The sequence below is a fragment of the Strongylocentrotus purpuratus genome, unplaced genomic scaffold (genome assembly GCF_000002235.5).
Source record: "Strongylocentrotus purpuratus isolate Spur 01 unplaced genomic scaffold, Spur_5.0 spur5_scaffold_13, whole genome shotgun sequence".
Classification (NCBI taxonomy): Eukaryota; Metazoa; Echinodermata; class Echinoidea; order Camarodonta; family Strongylocentrotidae; genus Strongylocentrotus; species Strongylocentrotus purpuratus.
In genome coordinates, this window is record NW_022145598.1 from 5,951,969 (window position 1) to 5,972,482 (window position 20,514).

General features: G+C 41.2%; 1 protein-coding gene across 1 annotated transcript in view; it reads right to left on the bottom strand.

Moving 5' to 3' along the window:
- Nucleotides 1–20,464, bottom strand: part of LOC592857 (radial spoke head 10 homolog B) — a 72,046-nt gene extending 51,582 nt beyond the window's left edge. The window contains exons 1-7 of the mRNA XM_030982770.1: nt 20,195–20,464; nt 8,224–8,299; nt 7,200–7,268; nt 6,580–6,753; nt 2,254–2,460; nt 1,648–1,824; nt 208–355 (exon numbers count right to left, since the gene is read on the bottom strand). Of these exons, the coding sequence (XP_030838630.1) occupies nt 208–355; nt 1,648–1,824; nt 2,254–2,460; nt 6,580–6,753; nt 7,200–7,268; nt 8,224–8,299; nt 20,195–20,415 (1,072 nt within the window). The 5' untranslated portion in view covers nt 20,416–20,464. The remainder of the gene's footprint in view (nt 1–207; nt 356–1,647; nt 1,825–2,253; nt 2,461–6,579; nt 6,754–7,199; nt 7,269–8,223; nt 8,300–20,194) is intronic.
- Between the last annotated feature and the right edge of the window lie 50 nt (nt 20,465–20,514).

Consider the following 20,514-nt stretch of genomic DNA (forward strand, 5'->3'; position numbering starts at 1 on the left):
TGTAAAGATTGTATTTTGTCATGTGGTTACAACACAGTACAAGTAGACTTTCAAAATATAGGCCAAAAATAACATGAAGGGAAATTGATTCCTTCACATACTAGTACAAGGGCAATAATAATTCAAAAAAAGAGAATGAAACAATAAAACACTCTAATATGATGATGCTTAAAACTTTTCAAAGAATAATTATTTTGGTGCTAGTACCTGGTCCTGCTGGATCTGGAGTCCTGGTCCTGATTCCTGACATGTCAGGAGTATTAGTTCCATCCATAGTGAACTGAGGGTACTCTGCCATCCTATCATCCACAAAGATCCCATCAAAGATACGTCCATTCTTGAAGGTGAAGACACCCTGAGAAAAAAAAGTAATCAATTCACAGGTCTTAATGCAAAGCTGTAGATACATCCCGGGTGGATTGAAATACACGTATTATCCATATAAAAGTAAAAATCTTAATCACATTTTCAGACCGTATAAAGAGGAATGGGTTCCAAATAGTATGAAGTGATGACAATTACATGTAGATGTTCTATTTAAATGTAGTAATTTAATTTTGCTTTATTTGATCTTTTTATGTTCAAATGTACTTGAGCTGGAGTGGTCAGCATTGGTTTCAATGTTGTTAAACTATCACAGTAATAAGATAGCATCTGGGATTGTTAACAATTTCATGACCTTGTGATCTTTCATCTTTGACCTCTTAAATGTACATTCAAAAGCTAATCAGTTCATCTTCACTTGCTCATACATACTTCGTCCAAGCAGTGGGGTGCCCCGTTTTATAAAGAGTTGATATCAATCGTAACTTATTTGCAATTTATATCAATGTACATAAGAGATAAGAGACTGCAAACTTGCAATTGATTGGAGGACTTAAGATTGATTTAGATCAAACGTAACTCTTTATAAGACGGGGCCCAGGGCAGATAGACAGACAGACGGACAGAAAACATAATGCTTCTAGCACCACCTTCAGTGGCGAAGGCATAAACAAAACTGCCATGGTTCACCACACCCTATCTGATGCGGCTACAAAGAAGAGTTACATCCCCACTGCACTACTGCTACTGCTACTTGCGCCCTCTTTATATCAAACAATGCCTAATCGGTGCTTGCATGATGGTCCCCCATTATTCCCTTTTTCTTATGTTAAAGAGAAGGTTGAGTTCTGGGAAGAGGTGAAAAATAATTTGTGAGCATTACTCATTCTTATTATGCAATTGTGGAAGAACATCAGTTAAGACATGTTCCCTGAAAAGCATGGCTCTTCAAATGCTTCTAAATATGCATGTAACATCGTAAAAATCGGAGGGCCGGCTTTTTACGCCACGTGTTCATGTAGTCCCATATACATCTTTCTGTGCAAGTGTTTGTAACTTTACCAAGACTTGGCCAAATTTCTTATCATTTTGATGATTTCAGAACCTTGCAATACACACAAATTCTTATATGCTAGATGATCAACCTTTTCTGGTCGGTTTCACACATTTTCTTTCACAATGCAATCGCATGACCAGAACTCAACTTCATCTTCAATTGAGAGCTGATTTGATGAGATAACCACCTTTCAGTGACCTTGCAGGGAGGTCTAACCCCCCCCCCCCCCCTGGCCAAACTAGTAGACAGAATTTTAATGTACTTACCCTACCACTCTTCTTATCATGCTTCCATTCTCCTTCGTACTTTGCTCCATTAGCATAGAGGAACACACCGTAACCATGACGTTTACCGTAAACAAAGTCACCGATGTACTGATTGCGTAGTGGATACTGTGAACCAGGAAGACGTTTTAGGTACCATGTATGCTCTCCATGACCATGCTGTGAGGAATGACACAAGAATTGATATATATTAGATCATCTCATCTCCAAGCTTTATATAGTTTAAATATTGTAGCCTTTATGCCACAATCACCTGATTATTTTGTTTTAATACAACTAAAATCAGTTCCTACTAATATCGAAATAAGCATTTAGAAATGTTTACTTAATAGGGGTATATTCAATTTCAAGTATTCTTTTAAACTTAGAATCATTTATTCATTTAGGTTACCTTTACTGTGCATCTTCTATTTTTTTAAAGTTAAAAACTGTAAGTTGGTTGCATTCATTCAATTCATTTCAAATTCAATCCCAATTCAATTCAAAGCTCATTTCAGAGGAGGTTATTTTTTTTTATTCCAAAGGGGAAATTACTATAGAATACCATATATATTTAGACTGATGAAGATCTAAATAATAGAATCCTACCTGAACACCATTATCCCATTGTCCATTGAAAGACTGATTAAGGTCCACCCATCTCATCATGCCTTGTCCATGTCTGTTGTTATTTGCCCACTCTCCTTCATAGACGTTGCCTGATCGGTAACGCCTCACACCATATCCGCTACGTTTGTTGTTCACCCAGTCACCCTCATAAAAGGACAGTCCATCTGTGTCATAGCGAATGATGCCCTGGACAAGAAGACATACAAATGACAAATTCAAACAATCTGACTCATTTCTAAACTGTATTACTCACATGAGAATAGCAATTATGTCACACTGTAAAATAAAATGTGACAATTTATGTTCAATTTATCATTTAAAAAAAAGTCTCAGTATCTGGCAGTTGAAAGTATATTTTTTAAATCTTTCTCAGAGACACAGAATGACTTTATACTGACTCTTGTTTTTAAAGGGAACAGTTAATATAGGAATATGAGACAAGAAAATGTCTTTCTGCTCCTAAGGGTGAAGTATTTGTTGGATAGTTCTGACTGCTTTGCCATCGCCTACAATCAGCCACTGCCCCAGTCTTTCTCAGGTGAACCATGGGTGCCATTTTCAGTAGTTTTCAGTCTCATTACGTGCTTTTGATCAGGCAACTAGATATTGGTATGCTACGAATTCCTAGACGGGGCTGGATTGGACTACACATAGTCAATTACACATGAGATTTGTGAGTCAGTCCAAACCAGTTGATAGGGTGAGAAAGGTTGTGCAGAAACAACAAACAATAGAGTAGACACTGAACCATGCCTAATGTAGAGGGGTCTTGGTCGAGTGGATACATCGCCGGACTGTCGATCACAAGGTCTGCAGTTCAAGTCCCGCCGCGCCACTAATACATGTACATGTATGTCCTTTGGCAAGCATTGATCTACATGTACATTTGTCAGACTCCACCTAGGTGAAGCAAATAGGGGACCTGGTGGGAATTTATTCCTTGAAACGCAGAGCATGTGACAGCTGCACTGCTCGTTCGTTCGTTCATGTCTCCTTTGATCAAGATAGTTATGTAAAGTTCCTTAATTAAAAGTAAATTAAATTAAATTAAATTCTTCCATCCCCCGATTGCTGCAATGGCTGCTTCATTAACAAGGGCCAGGTCTTCATCTGTGCAACCCATTCCGCCGCACTGCAAGATGTGGTCCATCGTCTGAGTCTCTCCGCAGTCGCAGAGAGTATCTCCTTCATGGGCATAGCCCCACCTTGCCATATTGACCTTACACCGCCCCATTCTTGTCCGCATTCGATTTAGGCATTGCCACTCCGGCCACTTCAGGTTAAGCCCTTTGATGAGTACGGGCTTGGCTGATGGTGGAGGATTCTGTTCAGGTGGTGGGACAGAATCGAGGAAGCTGTGTCGGGATATAAGTCGTTTGTGGGGTTGTAAGTATCCGTGTAGCATGTGTCTGTCATCTGTCGCCTGCTTCATCCGTTCCTTTAGGAAGGTGTTAGTGCGTCTTTGGTTAGGAGATCCAATGCCAGCGAGGTGATATATCTCCTCAACTTTTGTTGGTTTCAGGCAGCCTGTTATCTTTCGATATGTGTTATTGAGTGTGGTGTCAGGCTTCTTCACATGGGATGATGTGCTCCAAACTGGGCAAGCATATTCTGCGGATGACATGCAGAGGGCATAAAGTGCGATCGAGTTTGACACCTAGATACACCGGATACTCGCAGTGGTTAAGCTACACATTGTTCCACTTTAGCTTCAGTTCTCTCTTTGCCTCCTTGTTCTTCAAGTGGAAAACACACACCTGAGTCTTGGATGGGTTTGCCCGTAGGTAATTTGCCCTGTAGTACTCCGAAAGGTTTGCGAGCGCTGTGTTGAGATGGAGTTCAACAGCTTCGAAGGTACTATGCTGGGCTGTGATGCAGGTGTCATCTGCATAGATGAAGTTTCGAGTGTTCTCTGTTGAAGGGATGTCAGCAGTGTAGATGTTGTAGAGTGTTGGCGCCAGGACGCCACCCTGGGGGAGACCGCTTTTCTGTTTCCGCCATCTGCTCTTCTGCCCATCAAGTTCGACAAAGAAGCGTCTGTTCTGCATCATCTTCTGAATGAATCTGGTGAGTTTGAGGTCATTTGTGATGTCATGAAGTTTTGTCTGTAGCCTTTGGTGATTGACAGTGTCATAAGCCGCAGATAAATCCACAAATACTGCACCTGTGATGAGGTTGTTCTGAAAACCGTCTTGGATGTGTTGGGTTAGGTTGAGAAGTTGTCCCGTGGTGGATTTTCCTGGTCGGAAACCTGCCTGCTCACAGTTTAGTTGGCTGTCAACGTGAGGCCCAATTCTATTGAGAATAAGGCGTTCAAGCAGCTTGTATGTTTGGCACAGGAGCGAGATCGGTCGAAAGTTCTTGGCTTCGTTCGAGTCCTTTCCTGGCTTGAGGATAGCGACGACTTTGGTTCGGAGCAACTGTTTTGGGACACAGGTGTTCTCGATGCAGTTGTTAAACATGTCTAGCAGCCATATCTGTGCTACAGAGCCCATGTGTTTGATCTGCTCCGATCTGATGTCATTGATGCCTGCCGCCTTGTTGACCGTAGCGTGGAGATACCTTTCTGTAGTTCTTCTTCAGAAATGGGTCTTGTGAAAAGAGACATGTTCTGGTCAACTCCAGGTAGTTTGTGCCTGTGTGAATTAGTCGTCTTGGGGGCCTTTCCATTTTTCAACAGTTGATTTGCTACTTGGTCTGCCGTAACATTAAAATGCTGTTGAGCTCTGGTGCTGTCAATTCCGAGCTTGCGTATGGTGGCCCACGCTTTCCTGCTGCTGTGTCTTAGGTCGGTTGTTTCAATAATTTGCTGCCACATCTGCCTATGTCGTTGAGATTTCCTTGATATGAGCTCTTCTTCAAGGTTGATGGTGTCCTCTGAGAAGGCATCTGTGTCATAGGCTGTGGTGTAGTTTGCCAGAAGCTGACTTGATTCCTCATCGATGCCTGGAATGTATGTCGTGCAGCAGCCTCTTGGGATATGTCTACGTGACAGCTTCTTGACTATATCTATGAAGGATTCATAGTTCTTTGGATCTGCTTGGAGATGTGTTAAGGCATGATCAAGGTGTTCGGTGAAAGCAGGCCAGTCTGCCTTAGCAAAGTTGAACCTGCGCTTGAAAGGGGTCTTGTTTGGTGCGATAACTGCAGTCAGTTGAATACCGATGGGTTGGTGTTGGGATCTTGGAATCGGCTCAGCTACAAACTTACGACTGGTGGGAGCAAGCAGCCTGCTGCAGAAAACTAGATCCTGTTGTAACGTCTCTTCCAGCGGGCACTGGCGAAAGACTTTGGGAGCTTTGCATCGTGGATTAGTTTTAGGTCGTTGTTTTGGGCCCATGTTTCAACTAGTGCTCCATCATCTCCAGTGGTATTATATCCCGATTGTGTGCTGTGGCTGTTGTAATCGCCAATTACAATATGCCTATTGGTAGTGGTGGAAGGATACGAAAAACTGATGTTTGGTGGCTTGTAGATGGAGGAGATCGTTAGTCCTTTGATTGTCACATTCAGCACTTCGATGTCGTTATTGTGGGTATAAGATGTAGAGTCCGGTCTGATCTTCTTGTTCGTGAAGATAGCACTTCCATATTGGCGATGTGGCCGCTCGATGGCAAGCTTCATACCCTTGACCTTGGGCCGTGGATTGTCGCTGCCGCGGTGAGTCTCTTGAAGACATAGCACATCGCAGTTCATTTGTTTGCAAATATGTGCAAGGACTTCCTCCTTGGCATCTGATATACCTTCGGCGTTCCATGATAGCACTGTCAGGGCTGGTCGTGAGAGGGGTCCATCAGCGGAATTGCTCTGGGATGCTGCTCTATTGGGCATTTTCACTATGTTATGTTGGTCTTTATCTTAATCGTAGTCTTAATATTACTCTTAGTCTAAGTCTAAATTATTATTATTCTCAATCTTACTCTTGATCTTCGAAGTAGTTGCTACAACCGGCCGTGTCAGACACGTTGCCCTGGGGTGCGAGATAGGACTCTTGTTGCGTGCCCCCACTTAACACAATTATACAATAACGAATAAAATTTCACTTAATTACAAGAATGAAGCAATTAAAATTACTCTCATGCTACGGGGGAAGAAAAAAAAAAAAAAAAAATGTATATATAAAAAAAAAAACTATGTATATATGTACTATATATTATCATTATTGCAAAAGCCAGGGTAATTATGCTGCATTATTGTAGAGCGCTTTAGAGACTTCTGATAAAGCGAGTGTTAGGCGCGATAAAGCGAGTGTTAGGCGCTATAAAGCAAATGTAATTAATGTATCATGTCTTTATGTATACTTACTGTGCCATGTCTAAGACCTTGATGCCATTGTCCTGTGTATGATGAAGGTGATGACATACAGCGGAATGTACCATGACCATGACGACGCCCCTTCTCTACCTCTCCCTCATACATACTCCCATCAGGCCACGTATACGTACCTTTACCTGTTATCTCATTCAAATTGAAATCCCCCTGTATAAACAAACGACACAATTACTTTGAATGTATAATATGGAATTCAAATACCAAGGTTGGACTTCCTATGTTATGTTTTACAAGATGTAATAGAATGCTTTTATAATATTGTTTTTATTAATCATGTCACAACTCTGTATTATATTATATCATGTTAAATTGTTTTGAGTACCAAATAAAATATCACTTAAAAAAACAAACAAAAATGTTGGACTACTGATGAAACAACAGCCCTATTATCTACCACACTGAATGCAAATGAGAGGCTATGTTCCTATATATTCAAGTTGGAAAAGGTTGCAAAAAATATAATTTCAAATTTAATTTCATATATCAGGGGTGACAAAATAAGCAAAATATTTCAAATTAAAATCAGGTTTAAGTAAACAGATAGGACCATGGATTCTGTTCTTTAGACAAATTTTAAGAAAATGTTGACTTACCTCATATTTGACTTTATCTGCCCATTCATATGTTCCCTTGCCATGCATCAACCCCTGTGAAAACTGACCCTAAGAAAACAAAACAATCAAATGTACAAAATAATTAGTAATTACTAGATACATGTACTAATCAGTAATACTGGAAAGTATCAGATTATTTCCTTGAATGAGTGTTATTGTCTGATTAAATGGTATTAAGATATTCCTGCTAAACACTCTATTTATTCATTACATATAGATAATACTGATACCATGCAAGGCCCCATCTTATACAGAGTTGTGAATGATTCAACTCATTCAAAACTTAATATCAATTTCAATACTCTACTAAAACGAGAGGAGTTTCTATGTTTGTGATTGACTTGAGGACTCATTATCATCCCGGATCAATCTTTACTCTTTCTAAGACAAGGCAAAGATCTATTTCATAAGCAGCATACTAGCTTGATGAGCACATTCAATTTGCAACTTCAGGCTACGTGCTTCTTGATCTACACCTACATTAGAGCACCTACATTTTGTAGATAATAATAATAATAGCCCAATAGTCCACTCCAAATTTTATTACACCGAAACGTAAATTCTTTTTGCCCAATTGATCGTGAGCCCGGCAGCCACTGAGCAGCGCCAGATCGACGTTGCTCTATCCCTTATTGTTGAACGCCAAACAAGGTAGCAACAACTCCCATCTTTTAACGTCTTTTGGTATGACGCGGCCGGGGTTCGAACCCACGACCTCCCGGTTGTGAGGCGGACGCTCTACTGACTGAGCCAACACTCCGGTAGATGTGATCCTGAAACCGATTTTAACAATAAACAGCAATTAAACACAAAAATAAACAACAATTAAACACAACAATAAACAACAATCAAACAGGACTATAAAATAAAACAAGATTTCACTTACAATAATGACAATAACATGAGACCATTTACAGTTAAATTTTGAAGTTGTAAAATTATTGCAATTTATGCAAGAGATTCCTGGAGGTTTGAAAAAGTGACCTAGTATCAATGTTCTCACCTTATAGCAATGTCCGCCACTGAAGTAAGCCACGCCCTCATTGTCATAGAGACCACGTACCTTCTCTCCTTCATAGCTATGAAGTAAATAAAGAAAATTATTAGCAATAGACATAACCTACGGCCATGCAGACCAGGTGTGGAATCCTAAAATGGACTGGTGAACCAGGTTAGGAACGCTGAGAGAAAGTGATTGGCTCTACTGTTCGTCATGTGACAGTCAATGTGTTTAGGAACGTTGAACCCTACATTCTCTCTCCCTCTCCACATTCATAAACTGGTATGTCCTCATTCACCAGTCCTTTCAGGACTCTACACACGAATTGATACCTCTCTCTCTCTCTTTTGTAATCTTCTCTACTTCCGTCCTAACAATTCCTTTTTCTGTACAACAAAACCAATTACAAATATTTTTTGTAATTAAATTAATTATAGCCCTAGGCCTATGTCTAAATGTTTATTTCCACACTGTAAAATCATTATCATTATCATCATCTTTTAGTTTTAGTAACAATTTCAAGATGTCAGTAATACTAATAATTAGTAGTAAGCTCTTCGTGAAACGGCTTAGGAGTGAGGAAGATCAGAGGCATCTCCATAGTTGGTGGATAAAGTTGTGAGTATGACTTTCTTGTCGTTGGTTTCGAGAAACGGGCCTCTGAATCTGAGCAGAGCTGCAGAGACTTTACCAAAATGATGTCCACTCAGTATGAAGGGGTGACCACAGATTTTAGAACATATTAGAAAATGTGATATTCGATCCATGTTTCCTCATATTTTACACAAATGTATTTATTTTAATTAATATCAAATGGACGGCTAAGTATTTTACTACAATTGGTTCAACTATAAAATTTATAGTAGAAGGATTTCAGAGATATCGCGATCTTAAAATTTGATGTCCAATTGTGCGTGCGCGTTGCATCTAAAAAAGTAATAAAAACAAGAAGACCTAGCTTCACGCACGGGGGTTTACAGCTGATTTATACGACTGAGTTCATCAGCTGAAGGAGGAAAACCCCTTGGTCAAGAAAGACACTTGGAGTGTCACAGGACTTTAACGAGTCAAAGTTTTTTTTGCATGCAATATTAATTTGTTGCAGTGACAAGTATTGGTGTACGTTTAGTTGTAAACATAGTCAATTTTTGCCAATTGTATACTAACTTGTACTTGCAGTTTTAGTTTCATTTAGCCTTTGTAACGATGGCTGAAGATACGAATATGGCAGAGATGCTGCAGGCGTTGACAGGTGTCATGCAAGGACTATCTCTACGACAGACAACTCCTGCACCAAAGATTAAACTACAGAAATATAAAGGTCCCCCAAGAGCCCCAGGTGAACCTTCATTAAAGGAATGGCTGGATGATTTTGCTGTTTATGCCAAGAGGTACAGGCTTGAAGGGAAAGACAAGGCTCAAGCATTGATCGATCATCTTGTCGGTGTCGTGAAGGAAGAGGTTCTGTGCAGGGATCTGTCTGTAAGAGAGGACTTTGATCAGCTAGTAGATGTGCTAAATTCACTGTTTGGACCTGCAGAATCTGTTCAGTCACTGAGTGCTGAATTTCACACGAGAATCCAGAGAGAAGGTGAAGGTCTTGCTGATTATAGTCATGTATTGATGCGACTGTATTCACGCATGGAAAAGGCAGCCTCCTCTACAGATGAGCGGAGGGCCCTTGAGCTTCTTCGCGACAGTTCTCTAAAGGAAAACTTTGTACGGGGAGTGAGAGACACTGGATAAAGAGAGAACTGCGACGAATAGAGATGGCCTCTAAAGGAAAAAAGTTCCTGGAAATGCGTGAGGAAGTGTTGGATCTTTTCAGGGATCAGGAGCCCTCAACAAAAGTGAAAGTCCAGGAAGCACTGGTGGCAACCCCCTCAACTACAGAGAGAAATGAAGTCAGAGAACTGAAGGACGACCTATCTTCTTTAACGAGACAAGTGAGTGAATTAGTAAAGGCTGTAAAGAGTTTACAAAGGAACAGTGGTGGACAGAAGGAATACAGTGGTGGACAGAAGGAATGGCAAGGAAGAAAGCTCGTTTGCTACAACTGTGGTGAGAAGGGCCATCACAGGAATGATTGTTCATCTAGCAGAAGGTGCTTTTCTTGCAAGATGCCTGGGCATCTTAAGAAGGACTGTCCCTTAAACAAGAGTACAGAGAACACCCGAGAGAACTCTCAAGCAAACATCAGTTTGATCCAAGGTCAGAAGGAGGGGTCAGTAGATCCATTGATAAAGAGACTTGTATCACAAAGTCCAAAGTCGGTGGTGACCATCGGGGGCTTGGACATAGGATGTGAACTAGATTCAGGAGCGGAAACGTCCATAATACCCGCTTCTGTATACCATGAACAGCTGAAGGTACATCTGGGGGAGCTGCACTCAATGTCTGGACTATTTTTAGATATCGTGGGAATTGGTGGGATAGATATCCCAATTGAAGGCTACATCGAAGTCCCAATACACCTGGAAGGACATTCCCTCCTTGGAAGTTTTATGATTGCAGTGGACAGGGCATACCACAATGCAACAGCAACTACACCGGAGTATCCTTTCCTGATAGGGTGTAATATCTTTGACACTATCGGTCCGTCAGGGTTAATTGATGTTCTGAAGTCTGCGAAGCAGAAAGTGAATGAGAGAACAGCGGCCTCCTGTTCACCTATCCCTGTACAGACTGGGTGTGTTGAAGTCCTCCAACCCTTTAGCATAAGAAGGGTCAGATGTCAAATAGAGACGGATGGTCATCCTTCACCAATTGGAGAGATTTTGGTGAGAGATACGACATGCCCAGTCTATGCAATCAATGCCATAGAAGGATGCCAAGAAACAGAAGGAAAATTGGTGGAAGTGCTGCTGGCCAACAGATCAGAGAACACTATCCATTTACCATCTCACACTCAGGTAGCAGAAGCAGTAATGGTCCAAAGAAGGAAAGAGGTTTATCTTGACCTTGAGGAGGACAAGATATTGGTTTCTGTTCGTGATGTGGTTGCAGAAGAAGCAGAAGATGACAAGGTATCTGAAAGTGTAATGTCGGATATTGACATTAAGGAAACAGATGACGGTCTTCCAAATCTTCCTACTGGAGTCAAGTTGGACGGACTTTCCAGCGAAGCTAAGATGTTGGTGACACAGTTGCTCAACAAGCATGCTTCAGTGTTTTTATCAGGAAGCTTTGATTTAGGGGAATGCAGTGTTGTGCCTCACGTGATACAGATGACAGAAGGACCTGCGATAAGGCTCCCTTACAGGCGCATACCCCCAACATTGGTCAATGATGTTAAAAAGATGCTCCAGGAAATGTTGGATCAAGGGATAATCCGCCCATCAAAGAGTTTGTATGCAAGCCCCATTGTTCTTGTGAAGAAGAAGGATGGATCACTCAGATTATGCATTGATTACAGGAAGGTTAATGAACGCACTGTAAGAGATTCGTTTCCATTACCTAGGATAGAGGAAACTTTGGATGCACTGACAGATGCCAAGTACTTCTCCACAATGGATCTAGCACATGGCTACTTCCAAGTAGTGATGGACCCCGCATCAGTGGACAAGACGGCTTTCCGAGTTCCTTGGGGACTTTTCGAGTTTACCAGGATGCCCCAAGGACTATGTAATAGTCCAGGTACATTTCAGAGAACGATGGAGTATATACTGGGAGATCTTAATCTTAGCCAAGTTATATTGTATCTGGATGATATTTTGGTGTTCTCTTCTACTCTTGAGCAGCACTTGGAGAGGTTGGACTTGGTCTTAACACGACTTAAAGAGAACGGACTCAAGGTGAAAGGCAAGAAGTGTGAATTCTTCCGCCAAGAAGTCAAGTACCTTGGACATGTAGTAACAAGTGAAGGAGTCAGGGTAGATCCTGAAAAGGTGAATAAAGTTCAGGAGTGGCCACGACCAAAGAATGGCAAGGAAGTTAGATCGTTCTTAGGATTAGCATCCTATTATCGTCGCTTCATGGAAGGATTCTCTCACATGGCTGGTCCTCTTCATAAGGTTGCTCTGAAAGGGAAAAGCAGCAAGACAGACTTTGAGTGGGGACAAGAACAAGAAGATGCATTTCTAAGTTTGAAGTCGCGACTTACTAGTGCTCCAGTGCTTACCTACCCCAAGTTTGACAAGGACTTCATCGTGGAAACGGATGCTTCCCTGAAAGGCTTAGGGGCATGCTTACTTCAGAAAGGAGATGATGGTCGACCCCATCCTATCGCATACGCAAGCAAGAGTTTGCGAGGGGCAGAGAAGAACTATGCAGACTTGAGCAGTTTCAAACTTGAACTACTTGCCCTTAAATGGGCTGTGACGGAAAAGTTTGCACCCTATCTCATGGGAGCTCACTGTACTGTGTTGACAGATAACAACCCTTTGGCGCATTTAAACTCAGCGAAGTTAGGAGCCACTGAGTCCAGATGGGTCGCACAACTGGCACCCTTTGATATAGAGGTGAAGTACAGGTCAGGTAAGAGTAATCGATGCGCTGATGCTCTTAGTAGGAGACCAGAAGACATGTCAAGTGCAGAAGTCGCATCAGTGCTAAGTGAGGTGACATGTTCTACGGAGCTACCCAAGAATGATCAATCTTCTTTGAGTGGACGTCAGAAGATTGAGGTGAGAAGGGTTAGTGAAGAGCACAGAGTCAATGTATTACCCTCTTACAGCTATGCTGAGCTTGCGGATCTCCAAGAGAAAGATGAAGTTCTTCAAGAGGTCTCGCGTTTGTGGAAGAAGGGATGGACGCCTGGTCAGGACTTCGATACCTCGATGCCGTGTTTATCTGGATGGCTGAGACAGTGGTCACGATATTGAGAATATCGAGGGGTTTTGTATAGGGAGGTGGATGACGCCATTCTTGGCAAGGTACGACAGTTGTTAGTACCCCAAGTGTTGAGAGAAACCATGCTGAATTTGACTCATGACAGATGGGGCCACCAAGGAGTGGACAGAACAGTGAACCTACTGAGAGACAGATGCTATTGGCCAGGAATGAGTGGGGAAGTAAGACTTTACATCAAGAAGTGTTACAGATGTACTATGTCAAAGGTACCTACGCCAGCTATCTGCCCTCCCCAAAGGCATCTACTTGCATTTCGGCCCCAGGAGATAGTAGCTGTTGACTTTCTGAAGCTGAATAAGGGCAGAGGTGGTTACAAGGATGTGTAAGTAATCCCAGATGTATTTAGCAAGTATTGCCAAGCAGTGCCCTGCAGGGATCAGACAGCGTTGACAGTGGCCAAGACTTTGCGTGATTCCTGGTTTACACAGTATTCCAGGAAGAATCCATTCCGACCAAGGAAGGTCTTTTGAGAATGCGATTATTCTGGGACTTTGCAAGTTGTATGGTATGAAGAAATCACGCACTACAGCATACCACCCTGCTGGTAATGGTCAGTGCGAGCGTTTTAACAAGACGTTGTGTGGGCTGATTCGGTCTCTAGAACCAGGGGAACAACGTCGATGGCCAGAACTTTTGCAGCATATTGTCTACATCTACAATACCACCCCTCATAAGGTAACCAGGGTCTCACCTTACTTTTTGATGTTTGCTAGGAAGCCGACCCTACCTATTGATCAACTTTTGAACCATGTGTCCAATGAATGGGAACAAGACTATATCCAGACACAAGCAGACTTGATCGACAGGGCCTACCAGATTGTTTCAGATAGACTGAGTGAAGCAGCTGATAAGGCAGCTAGAGCGCAAGATGATCACATCACTAATCCTGCATTGGAAGTTGGGGATAGAGTGCTCCTGAAGAAAATGCTTTCACTGAGAGACACAAGCTAGAAGACAAATTCTATGAGATACCTTACGTTATTGTCAAGAAGAATGATGAGAATGATTTCTTCAAGATACGACCTACCATGGGAGGAGTACCTAAATGGGTGAATCGTAGAAGGTTGATTTTGGATCCTCGAGCAGAAGTAAATGAACTAGATGAAGTACTACCAGATGATGGCAGAGACAATATTGATAATGATCAGGAGAATGATGTCGAAGAAAGTGACTCAAGTAGTGATGAAGATGATGACAGTAGTGATGAGGATGATCAGAATGACTTTAAATGGATATTCGACAGTCAACCTGAAAGAGAAGAGGCACAAGTAACTATAAATCAGGAGATACCTGGTCAAGGCGATCAAGTAGATCGTCCAAGGGAGCTCACAGTAATCCTCATCATCTACCCAGATCGTCAATTAGGTAGCGCATTGTCGAGAATTGAAGTTTGTATCCTGAAACAAGCAGGGAAGAGCTTGGACCTGTTAGGTTTATACATATTCTACCCTTTCCTATCCTTTTTGCCTAGAAACAAAATAAGGCATTTTTCTTTATGACAGGTTTGACTCGTATTTGCTGAAATATTTGCGTTCAAATTCAATACCTTATGTATTTTGTGGAGTTGATGAATATGGAGTTTAGCTTTGAGTATTGAAACAATGTATGTCAACTATAGGGTATGTGAGAAGAAGAGAAGAAAATCACTGTTTTGATGATACTTTGCATATGTATGCTTATTCTATTGGCATTTAAATTTGTATGTGTAAATGCATAAAAAAAGAATATCGTTTTATCAGATGTTTGCATACAGGTATTAATATTGGATTACAGATTATTTCCAGGTCATCTGAGTGCAGCAAATTGTATTAAGAGTGTTTTGGAATGTAAACTACATGTATATATAAACAAAACTGGTATGTGTATAACATATGGAAAGCAATGTATAATAATGTATATCATATACAAGTATGTTTGTAAACAGAGATGAACTTGAAATTTACCTGTAATTCATTTTATTCTTTTGTGGGCAAAAGATTTCCAAGTGGGGAAAATGTAGGAAATTGGATTTATACGTGTTTTTTCTTATGCAAATGAATTTGTCAAATTTGCATAAAACTGTTGTTAAAAATACGGAGAATGAAATGTAGTTCCTCGATTTATAAGTTCGTTTTGTTATCTTAAGGAAGAATTGTTATATTGTGAGTCTATGTAAAAAAGGAATAAGATTGCATATAATGTGTAATAACTAATTTTTACTTCATTCAAAAGGTGTTTGTACAAGAATAGCAAAAAGAGGAAGGATATTTTGTTTATAGAATTGTGATAGGTCTTTGTATGTGGGCGCTGGAATCTGCCTGACATAGCAGATACGTAGGTACACATTGCATCTTGTCATGGGCGAAGGAGGTTATGCGTGTGTCGGGCCGTCTGTTTAGCGTGCAACGCCCTTGTTTCTTTTTACACCTTTGAAAGAAATGACATGCTAGCAAGGTTTGCTGGAAGCTGTTATAGTGTGGTCTAGCTGGGACTGCTCCGGCTTGTATCTTCAGAGACCTTGGGGTTTTCTTTTACCGCTGATATATGCTGATCTAGTCAATAAATGGGCTCATCACCCAACCTACACTCAAGCTGCTCTCAACTTCTCTATTGCTGCATTATCCGTATTACGACATTTGCAAGGCAAAATATCATACAGCCAGTCGGTACTTGGTACTTGGTTGTTGTTCCTCCAAAAGATTCCTAGTGGAATTTAAACTGGAGGTTGTTCGCAGAGGGTGGACTTATTTTGGAAGGAGTGCTACTTTAAACTTTGCTGAGTCAGTCAGGGATACTAATGTCGAATCGAGATCATTCCATGCTCTGGTTGTACGTGGAAAAAAGAGTTTTTTTCCTTTAATCTGGTTAATGGTATTTCGAACTGACTTGAGTGCCCGCGTCTGCTACGATCTGGTTTAGGTTTAATGTGTGTTTGGGCATCTATGTCCAGCTGGCCATTTTGTGGAAACAGCTTAGATGGTGAGCTTCGCATCTGAGAGAGTTCCATATAAGAGAATTTAGAAGGAGGGTGACGCTTGCTTCTCTCTGATATGTGCTTGTGACAAAACGGGCTGCCTGCCTCTGGACTCGTTCGATAGAAGAAATGTTCTTAGCTGTGTATGGGTCCCAAGCACCAACTGCGTAATCTAAGTGTGGTCTAACGAGGGTGAGGTAGAGTTTCTCCTTTATGGAAGTTGAGCAGTGATGAAAATTGCGTCTCAGAAAACTCAATACTCCTATAGCTTTTGTTGTTGCGAGGTGAGTTTGGCCATTCCATCGGAGGTCGTTCTAGATCACAACACCAAGGTACTTTGTCTGCTTACATTCTTCCAGGGTGACACCAAGGAGGTTGTATGAAGATTTACCCGGTTTCTTCTTCCTGGTGACACGCATTGATTCACACTTTTTTGGGTTGAATTTCATGCCCCATTTCTGAGACCACTCCACCATTGCATCTAGGTCTTGTTGCAGGATGTCCACGTCGTTTACTGATTTAATTGGACGGTACAGCATGCAATCGTCTGCAAAAAGCTTAGTGGTGCTTTTGACTTTGTTGTGAATGTCATTTATGAAGAGCAAGAACAAGTGGGGACCGAGCACAGTTCCTTGTGAGGTTCCACTTAGAACTGGCTTCCAGTCGGAATGTTTTCCGTTAACACATACGCGTTGTAGTCGTTTTGGAAGGAAATTTGTCACCCATCTTAAGTTATCTGAACCGATTCCATAATAATCTAGCTTGTGAAGTAATTTCAGGTGGGGGATGACATCAAAGGCTTTAGAGAAGTCAAGTGTTATCAAATCTGTGGTGGCTTTTTCATCCAGGTTCTTTGACCAGGTCATTAATTGTCAAAATAAGTTGAGATTCACATGATCTGCATCTCCTAAAGGCGTGCTGATTTTCTGCAAGAATATTTAGTTCGCTAAGGTGGCTCATGAGGTTACTATCAATAATATGTTCCAAAAGTTTACAACAGGTACTCGTTAGTGAAATAGGGCGGTAATTTGCTGGGTCGGTGGTAGAGCCCTTCTTAAAAAGTGGAGTGATATTGGCCTTTCCAGTGGGAGACCACCAGAATCGAGCGACTGTTGGAAGATGAACTGCAAGATGGGAGCTAGTTCTTCTGCTGCAATTTTGAGAGCTTGGTTCTGGATCTGGTCCGGGCCGATAGCCTTCGTTACATTGATGTTAAGTAGTAACTTCTTTACACCTTCAACGTCAACCCGGATGGGAGGCATATCAGGAAAAGGGCTGGGTGGAAGGTCAGGGAGCGATGACAGTGACTTGTCTTCACGGGTAAATACACTTTGGAATTGGTTGGCGAGAGCTTCAGCTTTCTCCAGATCTTCGGAGATTAGGTTGCCTTCTACCTTAAGCATCTGGACACCGGTGTTGTCTGTCCGTCTTGATTTGACGTACCTCCAGAAGGCCTTCGGTTTGTTACCCTCAAGGATTGAAGAGACATGTTGTCTGTGGGCGTTTCTAATGGTACGATCGATCTGCTTTCTTGTTTTGGTGAATTTGTCCCAATCACGTTGTGCACCACTTCTCTTGGCTTGAATATATAGCTTCTCCTTTTTGTTACATAGGCGTTTTAATTTCCATGTAAACCATGGAGTACGTGCTCGGCCCTTTACAGTCTTGTGGGGAACATCATTTGTTACAATAATTTCTAATGTGTCTCTTAACTGGGTCCAGTTTTCTTCTACGGATCTAGTGCCTGGTTGAAGCTTGAAGAAATTTTCACCAAGCTGTCTTGCCCGGACTTTGAATTCTTCTTTATCTACTTTATTCCAAAGGGGAATTCTGCGGGGTGGTTTTGGAGGAACCGTGGTCTTAGTATGAAGTTTTGCTAGGATGACAAGATGATCGCTAATTCCAGTACGAGAGGAGACTTCAGAAATTAAGTCTGGATGTGAAGTTAACAACAGGTCAAGGGTGTTTTCTGTACCATTTGTCTCGTCACGTCTAGTAGGAAAGGGGACTTTTTGAGACAAATGATTATTAATAAGAACTTGAGCTAGGGCATCCTGGAGGGCACCTTTAGGTTCACTTTGTGTTCCGTCTGACCAGTCTACACCCGGGACGTTGAAACCGCCGCCAAGGATGATGAGTGGGGAGCGCAACGAAGAGTTTATTTTAGAAAGTTGTGAGTCCAGGTCCTGGAGAGGTGCGACTTTTGAGTCAGGTGGGCGATAAAAACTTCCTATCTGTAGCGTCTGGCCTTGAAGGGTAGCTTGACACCAAATTTGTTCAGAGTCGGTACTCAAATCAGTTCTTTCAAAACAAGGAATGGAGTCATTGATGGCAATAAACACGCCACCTCCATGCAAATTTCTGTCCTTTCTAAAAACTTGAAGGTGAGGAGTGAAAATTTCGTCCGACTTAACTGATGGGTCCAGCCAAGATTCTGTTCCAATAATGATATCAGGGTTCACAGTTTCAATTAGTGAAGTAATACCTGCAGTTTTTCCCCTTATACTACGACAATTTATAATTGCAATTTGAATTCCAATGTGATCGGTGACCTTTCGGTGGGCTTTCTGCTTTTGGGCGTCTGGCCTAGGTTTAGGTGTATTTCCATCGATGAGACTTGGGGTTTTACTCTTACTAGTCTTTCCATCCTTCCCAACAATTGTCCAGGTATTATCTATTTTTGTGAGTTTCAACGAGGGGAGAGGGTTACTGTCCATTTTGAGTGGTGTCTTACAAGTCTTATGAGACAACTTACTAGGTCCGGAATGGACAGGGCTAGGTGATCGTGGGTTTGTGTGGTTCCACTGGTCTTCGTTCGAGGAAGTAAGACTTTCAAAGGATAATGTATCTATATCAGAGAGTGCAGAGAAAGAGTTGTTGATCGGTAAGTCCATGGATAATAGATCAGAATTAGAAACAATGTTCATATCTTCACATTTATTACAGAACCAGACCGTTCTCCTATCAGGACACTGTATCCGTATGTTATTATATTCATCAGACGTTATTCCTCCACATTTATGGCATTCTTGGCGATCACATTGCACAGATCGATGGTTCTTTGCAACAGGCCGATTACAAACAGAGCAGGGAAACTTCACCGGTCCAGGATTTAATTCAAAATCTCCTCCTAATATAATTATCAATAGAAGTATACTTGTTCCTTTTCTTTCCAAAATGTTTTTCTTATTTCGTCCGTGTGTGGACATCCAATTGACGTAGCTGGTCCTTAATTCATATTTTTCAATTCCGCCTAACACAGCCAGAGAAGGCCGTTCATCAACAAAACTATGTACGTCTCGATACTGGAAAACATTACTAATAGATTGTGCTCTACCTACGCGCTTTTGAGCAAAAATATTGACGGCAAATACCACAACTACTAGAACAAAAATAGATGGCACAAAAGTTAGTGTGCCTTGCTTCATTTTGAATTTCTTTGTAAGTTATGCGTGTTGCAACTATATTAAGACTTAAAATTTAAAAAAATTTAAAAAAAGATATATAAAAACGTATAACATAAAATTAATATAATCGACTCGTTCGACTAAGTTCTGTGGCACAAACTCGGCATTATTGGACAAACCTACCATTGGAGAAACCTAACAATTACAGAGCTTGGTCTTGTTGCTCTGATTCTGGTCTTGTACCACTCATTACTTACAATTTCGAGGATATCTGCTCTCAAAATGAAGATTTCCAGACCCTTATTGGTAAGTTGATAATTTTTGGGAACATACCATAGATAGACCTAGGTCTACGCAAATAACTGCAAAATTTGCCAATCTTTTGTCAATATTTTCATAATTTTGCACCCCATTCCAACAACAAAAAATCGTTGCTGGCTAACTTTATGATCCTCTTTCCATTGGTGATATCAGATTTTCGAAATCTTACCGATTTTTTTGAGAAAGCGAACTTTGGTCACACCACCATACTCACACGTAGAACACTCACACTCACACGTTACAGTCACATCATCAAAATTGATATGTGGGACCACTACAAATTATTTATAGGTCCTAAAGTTAAGCAAGGTAATTTTGGTTAGATATTGTCCATTATCCATCTCACATCATAACTTTTAACAAAATGTACTCAATGAATACTTTCCGACAACTAATACATTAAAAGAATATTGAAATTATGAATAGGAGACATTTCCCTCACTGTTCTACGATTAATTCTGCCAGAGTTGGCTCGTCGTATTCTGGAGGCGGAGTTGGTACTTTAACAGGCTCTTGTTCCTCTGGTGAGGATGCATCTTGCTGCTTATCATCTGAATTTTCCTCTGTTGCTTCTTCTTTTTTATCTTCCACCGGTGGAGTTGCTTCTTCTACATCCTTTACCGACTTTTTCGAGCCTTTTTTGCTACCCTTTTTGGATGCCATGATCCAATTTTTTAAGGATTATTATCGCTCACGAATTTTATGTTGTGATGTAGCGCCAGCTACTGCTGTATAATTGTCAGATATTGACATAACAACAGT